Here is a 7,176-nt window from a genome sequence, read left to right as displayed (position 1 = left end):
TTCGACACAGATGCCAAAGTTTTCTCATTCGATAAATGGCCAATTCCATCGTGGTGTGCTAATAAAATCTGGCGTCTTACCGCTTTTGGTACGACCCATTTTAATCCTGACTCAGTCTGTTTGAATACTCGACCATCTTTTAGTTTATACTCTTTGTGAATGGCACGCTCTTCAGCGTTCGTCGGTGATTTTTCCAATATTTCCTTCAACAATGCGCATCTCGCATCCTTCATTTGAACAGCTAAAATCCAATCATCATCGTTAACATTAATATGCAAGACTTCCACTGAAGGCTCCGAAGGATCTAATACCGGATTTCTACTCAAAGCGTCAACGTGACTCATTTTACTGCCAGGTCTGTATTCTACAGTAAAGTCGAACTCAGAAGTCAACAACCACCATCTCCCAATTCGTGGAATCAAATCTCTCTTGGTAAGGGTTGTTCGTAAAGCATTACAGTCTGTGATCACCTTGAATTGAAGCCCCAACAAGTATACTCGATAATGTTTGAGAGAACAGACCACCGCTAGCGTTTCTAGCTCGTACGAGTGGTACCTTTGTTCCTCTTTGGTCGTCTGTCGGCTGAAAAACATAACTGGACGCAAAGATCCATCACCTTGTCGTTGCAACAGAATGCCACCAATTCCAACTTTAGAAGCGTCAGTGTGTAACTCCGTTTCAGCTTCCGCGTCGTAAATTGCAAGAACTGGTCTGCTCGTCAAGATGTCTTTTAAAGTCTGAAAAGCCCGCTCTTGTGCTTCTTCCCAAACAAATGCACTGCCTTTCTTTAGGAGACTCGTCAAACTGTTTGCTATTGTTGCGTAATCTTTCACGTACTTTCGAAAGTACCCACACAAACCTAAGAATTGCCTAAGTTTGTGTACGTCTGTTGGTTTGGGAAAAGCTGTCACCGCTTTGATTTTTGTCTCGCCTGGCTTAATGCCTTCCGCACTGATCTCATGCCCTAAATACTCTATTTGACTTCCAAAGAAGCAACATTTACTCAGCTTTAGAGTCAATCCGAACTGTCGAAGCAATTGAAACACCGTTCGTAAATTGTTAAGACCTGTTTCAAAGTCTTTGGAAGGTATCAGAAGATCATCTATGTAACAAAAAGCGGTCTGAAACCGTAATGGACCCAACACCTTATTCATAGCTCGCTGAAACACTGCCGGAGCGTTGGCTAGACCAAAAGGCATGCGGACAAACTCGTAATGCCCATCAGGCGTAACAAATGCTGTCTTTGGAATCGATTCGGTGGCCATTGGGATCTGATAGTACCCACTAGCGAGATCTAGTGTGGTGAAAAACTTTGCACCGTTTAGTTTATCCAAATGTTCAACTACTTGTGGTAACGGAAAGCGATCTTTGATTGTTTTCGAATTTAATTGCCGATAGTCAACACACACACGGTGTTGCCCATCTTTCTTCCGCACCAACAGTATGGGACTCGAATATGGCGAGTCTGATTCTCGTATGACTCCGCTACCTAACAAGTCATTTACTATATCTCGAACAATTCTTCTTTCGTGATGCGATAACCGATAAGGACGATAAATTACAGGTTTATCATCAGTCAAAGTTAGCTTCATTTCTGCCGCAGTTGTGGCACCTATTTCCGCTACATTTCGTGCAAAACAATCTCGAAATTCGTTAACGAGTTGTAACAATTGCTCGAACTGAGCCGGGTCTAGATTCTTATTGACTTGTGTAAGAAGTTCCCACCGTTGAAAACTCTTTACCTCAACCTTCCCCATAGAAAACACACTCACCGTCGTAGCTGTCCTTTCCTGCTCGCAAGGCTCAGCTCTCGCAACGATTTGCGCCTTTCGATAGACCAGATCTTGGTGCGATAGATTGCGAACGGTCACTAGGCCTCCATCACATGTGACACACCGATGAACAACGTGTTCGAACCCTGGTCTCGGACGTTGACACCCTTCAACGTAATAAGCTCCTTTCCACCCATCGTCGTTTGCCTTGATTCGTATGCAACCAATGGATTGAGGAGGGATCACTGTTTCCTCTTCCGCCCAAAGTGCAACTTTTCGTGTCGGAAGTTGGCCTAGAAATGCTTGGATCGATTCGTTGTTTCCGTCAACTACTCTCACAGCTTCCTCATTTGCTATAATCGTATTAGCACCCGCATTCAGGAAGATCTGTCCCACTATGACAGGCACACGTTGTGCACTGTCTTCGACGATCAAAGCTTTTACGTTTGCCTTGACAAGATCCACTTCTAGCTCTACTTCGACTTCCCCATGCACTTTGGTGATTCCCTGGCCATAACCACGAATCAAATGTAAACTTGGCTGCCACATCAGTCCCAATTCTCTAGCAACACTTTGCTTGACCAGGACCGGTTCAGCTCCTGAGTCAATGTAAGCTCGCGTCGGCTTACCATTGACCTTAATGTCTATGTAATAACTCTTATTATTACTTGCGTCAGCTACACTTGTCGTTAGTGCCTGCTTAGACATGTTTTCTTTTACTAAGTTACCACGTCGGCTAAGCATCCACATGTCCAATGCGACCACATTTCTTGCACTCAATTCTTGGTTTCGGGCACTTTGTCGCAACATGTCCTCGATTACGACAATTGTAACACCGAACTGACGAATACAGTTTTTGTGCTTCGACTCGACTTGGAAGGAACCTCCTCCTTTCCCGAGGCGCCTGCTTTGCGAGCGTATCCCGCTTGTCACCTTCGGATCTCAGAGTCGACAAATACTCAGCGTACAAGCTTTCGGGTGAAACGTAACGCCCTGCTCTAGCCCCATTTCTGAGAGTCACGTCAGTCATTCCATCAATAAGACAGGAGACTGCATTCGTTCCTGTTATGTCACAAGCCTGCAACAGATTTAATTTCCCAAAATAATATTGTGCCCAGGTTTCACCATCTTCCTTCACCCTATTCACTAGCTTACGAAGTGTGGAAGCATAATCGTGGTGATCGGGGAAGGTGGCTTGTAACAAACGTTTCCATTCATCCCAGCTCCGGTCATATGCTGAGGGATCGAGATTGTCGTACCACTCCTTGGCCAACCCCTTGAGTCGACTTATCATGCCATAAATCGTTGTACGTTCGTCCCAACCGTTCACGAGAGCCAACTGGTCAATTTTATGCAACCACTTAGTGGTACTAAAATTGGGGTTTCCTGGAGCGAATTCAGGAATCAAGTCACTTTTAATGCCAACTTGTCCTGATGTGTGCTCAAAATTGCGGTTTAGCAAACGTCGATTCAAGTTTTCCACGAGTTGCTCAAGTCTCGCGATTCTAGCGGATTCGGCCGAAACTGGGGGTGAATTTACTGTAGTGGAGACCCCAGGCGCGGACCTTTTCGGCCGTGGCTCATCGTCACTTGAGTCCGAGTCGTCCGAGTCCACATTTCCTCGGTACCTGTGACGCCCCATTGCGAAAATCTCACCAGAAAACTTTTCGCGCCTTTTGAGCCACACCCAAATGAAAATTGACAGCGTGTGGTTGCGTAACTCCTAGAACTCGTCAGAAATCAGAAAAACCAGATAAATTCGGCTAGCACCCGACTGATTTGTTCAATTTCAAGTCGTAAAACACAATTTTGTTACGAATGAAACGGTACAGATTCCCAAAACTTCAATTTTTGGCCCTTGCCTTGGCCACCCACAAATTCCTCACAAAATCACCACAATTCACCACTCTCTATCGGAAACGATTATTTGAGCAATATCCCACCGCTGCTCTGTAAATGAAACTCGGAATTCACCCAAAAACTAATTTATTAGCAAATTAGATTCAACAACGACATTGACACTGCCACAGTGTCCTTCCAACTCACTAGGCGTTGCCCGTACGCGCCTCACGCGTCATCATTTCCCGCCAATTTCACCAGCAGCGCCCCCTTCACTTAACACTTGAACATAAAATAATAGACAAAGACAAAAGAAAGAAGAAATTGTTTGATGACGTAGAAAATACCAAGAAGTCAAATAAAAGAAAGAACGAAAGAGACAGTGGTAATGTAACGGATAATGAAGGATCTTGTGATTTATGACGATAATGAGTCAGACAAAATTAATGAATTTAGCAAAAAAGCATCAGATGACGAATTTATGCAGCAGATTTTACCTCTAGTAGACCCTAAAACCATATTACCAAACATATTAATCGGAGACTTTGTACTCGCAAAGTATTGTACAAAGAAAACAGTCCGATTTTATGTGGGTGCGGTAGAAAAAATTATTGATGACGAATACCAGTTAAAGTTTTGGAGAAAAAAAATGTGTGGTTTTGTATATCCTACTATGGTTGACAAAGATTTGATAAAGTTAGAGCAAATAGGGATGAAACTCCCAAAACCTATGCAAATTAAAACTACTACAAGCCGTTCAAGTTCAATAAAAAAGTTTCCAATAGATCTTAGTTCTTCTTTTGAAATCATAATATTGTTAATGTTTTGTTGTATGTTAGATAAATAAAGCTTAGATTTTCACTTTTTAAAGAGTTTTATATGATATTTACTTGTGTGTCCACATGTACCCCAGTGATGTCAGTTTCTGCCCCTCAGTGGGGGCACATTGAGACATTTGCATGCAGTTTTTGAAAAATAAACTATTACATTTGTATATACAAATTACCAATTTTATACGTTTCATTCCAAAGACAATGCTCTAGATTATGTATTGCCTAAAAATAAAGTTATTTCATTCAAAAATAAAGACTTGACATTAGAAAATGTTTAAAATGTCCCAATGTACTCCCCTCACTCCTGCTTATTTTGATACTTGTTCAGTGATTATTATTATTTCTTCAACTAGAAATAGAATATATTAGAGAAAAGAATAATATATCCTTATTTGCAAATTTTTATCAGAAGGAGAACAAATTTATTTAGTAACGCGAATTAAATAATATCTTTATTGAAATTGGTTTCCTCGGCCAAGGTTTTCGACGGTTAAATTTACTAGAAACATCAGATGTTTTAAGCAGTTGTATTCAAGTCAACTGTTGAAATCAACAAATGACAATAAAATTTCCATTTTTGATTAATTTTATTGTCAATACGAATTAAACGACAATTGCACATGGAATCAGCTTTCTTATTAGTTGCATCGATTACGGATTTCGTTAACATAATGACTTTAAAATTTACTAAAAACATCAAATGAAATCTTATTAATAAGTAATTGTATTCGAGATGAACACTAAAATTATTTCGTGTCCTCAAGTTTACAAATAAATATAGTTTATTGCCACCGATAGTTGCGGTAGAAGTACCTACCGATCCCAAGTACTAGGTTTTATTGACATGACATTTTTAAATCTCCCGGCCGTACCTTTCGGCGACAAGACTGTCCATTTGCATTGCAGCATTACCATGCTGTGACACATTCATTTTGGTAAATTTCAAATAGCGCTCTCTGCATTTTATTGCTTTATTACATCTTTTTTAAGCCTTAATTTTTTTTTCAATAAGTTGATAGTTTAGGAGATAACTCGGTTTTTCTAAAAAATGCACATAAGATCTCTTGGATACCAACGTAGTGTGCCATGTAAAACAATTTTGTCCAGTTGTTAAGACTGCATAAAAGATTTGTAGAAGTTGATAATGATAATGATAATGATAATGATAATGTTTTATTGATGTTATAAATACAAAGTATCTTACATACGTCACCAAGAAAAGAAGAGAAAACAAGAAAATACACTTTAACCGTTTACAAAAGCAGATAATAATAATTATATAAGAAAACTTAGTTAAGATGACATTTTACAAAAATAATTACTGAATTCATCAACAGAGTAAAATGCCTCTTGTAGCAGGAAAGATTTAACACAGTTTTTAAAAGCCTTGAACTCGAGGTTTTTATAGGTGTCAGGTAACATGTTAAATAATTTAATACAGTAATAACTTGTGCTGTTTCTAGTACGTGATAATCGCAGAAAATTTGGTCTGAGTAAATGCCGGAATCTGGTGGAGTATGTATGATCAAACGAATCATATTTGTTTAAGTTTTGATGAGTATATAGAAGACATTGCAAAATATAAGTGCAGGGAACCGTTAAAATTTTGAAGTTTCTGAAATATTGACGACAGTCACTCTGATAGTGACAGCCAGCAATAATTCTGATACATTTTCTTTGTATTTTGAATAATTTAGCTGTATGTGGCGAATGACCCCAAGCAAGGATGGCATATGAAAGAACACTGTGAAATATGGCATGATAAACTGATAATAAAGTTTTAGTCGATAAGGTAGATACCAACTGCCTAAACAAGAACAATTTTTTAGAAAGTTTAGTAACTAAGTAGTCGCAATGAGTTTCCCAAGTCAATCCACAATCCAGAAAAACACCTAACAGCTTAATATAAGAAGGGGTAATAAATGATTTGTTTAAGGAAAAAATAATTTCTTGAGTTTTGGCACAATTAACGGTAAGTTTGTTACCAATAAACCAGTCTTTAATTTTGGTTTCAACACAAGTTTTTAAGTGATCCAGAGCCTCTTTTAAATCAAAAGCGCCATAGATAGTGGTGTCGTCAGCAAACAGTAAGAAATTAGTATCTTTAATAGAAAGTGGCAGGTCATTTATAAAGATGAGAAATAGAGTCGGTCCTAGGACCGATCCTTGCGGTACACCAAATTTAATTTCCATTTTATTGGAATTAATATTGTGAGCAGAAACGAACTGACATCTATTTATTAAGTATGAATTCATCAAACTAATACTTCTGACACAGAATCCATATGATTTTAATTTTTGTAACAATATACCATGCTCAACACAATCAAATGCTTTTGTTAAGTCCAAACAGCAAACATAGGTATTTTCCTTATTTTCAAAACTAGACAAAATTTTTTCACTAAGGTAGTTAATAGCTAGGGATGTTGAGTGATTGCATCTAAAACCAAATTGGAACTGCGAGTAGAGACTATTATTCTCAAAATACGAGTTGATTTGCTTTTTTAAAATAAACTCAAAAACTTTTGCTAAGATAGGCACTAGAGAAATAGGTCTATAATTACTGATGTCATTCGGATCTCCTTTCTTAAAAACCGGTACAACTTTGGAAGTTTTTAGAACTGCTGGAAATATACTTTCTCTAATACACCTATTAATGATTTTAGTCAAAGGAATAACTATAAGATTTACTAACGATTTTAGAATTTTTGAACTAATATTGTAGGCATCAC

At 38.6% G+C, this 7,176-nt stretch overlaps 1 protein-coding gene and 1 long non-coding RNA gene across 2 annotated transcripts; one reads left to right on the top strand and one right to left on the bottom strand.

Annotated features, from left to right (window-relative positions):
- Positions 1–279: 279 nt before the first annotated feature.
- On the bottom strand, positions 280–2,495 carry LOC100141568 (retrovirus-related Pol polyprotein from transposon 297). The gene is made up of 2 exons (XM_064358913.1): positions 522–2,495; positions 280–460 (listed from the first exon to the last, which is right to left on the bottom strand). Exons 1-2 carry the CDS (start codon positions 2,478–2,480, stop codon positions 419–421), a joined length of 2,001 nt encoding a protein of 666 aa, XP_064214983.1. The 5' UTR covers positions 2,481–2,495; the 3' UTR covers positions 280–418.
- A 3,100-nt stretch (positions 2,496–5,595) lies between these two features.
- Positions 5,596–6,416, top strand: LOC135267159 (uncharacterized). The gene is made up of 2 exons (XR_010335497.1): positions 5,596–5,859; positions 5,908–6,416. It is a non-coding gene; the product is annotated as an uncharacterized LOC135267159 (long non-coding RNA).
- Positions 6,417–7,176: the final 760 nt, after the last annotated feature.

Source organism: Tribolium castaneum, chromosome 9, assembly GCF_031307605.1.
Source record: "Tribolium castaneum strain GA2 chromosome 9, icTriCast1.1, whole genome shotgun sequence".
Lineage (NCBI taxonomy): Eukaryota > Metazoa > Arthropoda > Insecta > Coleoptera > Tenebrionidae > Tribolium > Tribolium castaneum.
The sequence above is the reverse complement of the archived record's forward strand: the minus strand, read 5'-3'. Positions and strand labels throughout refer to the sequence as shown.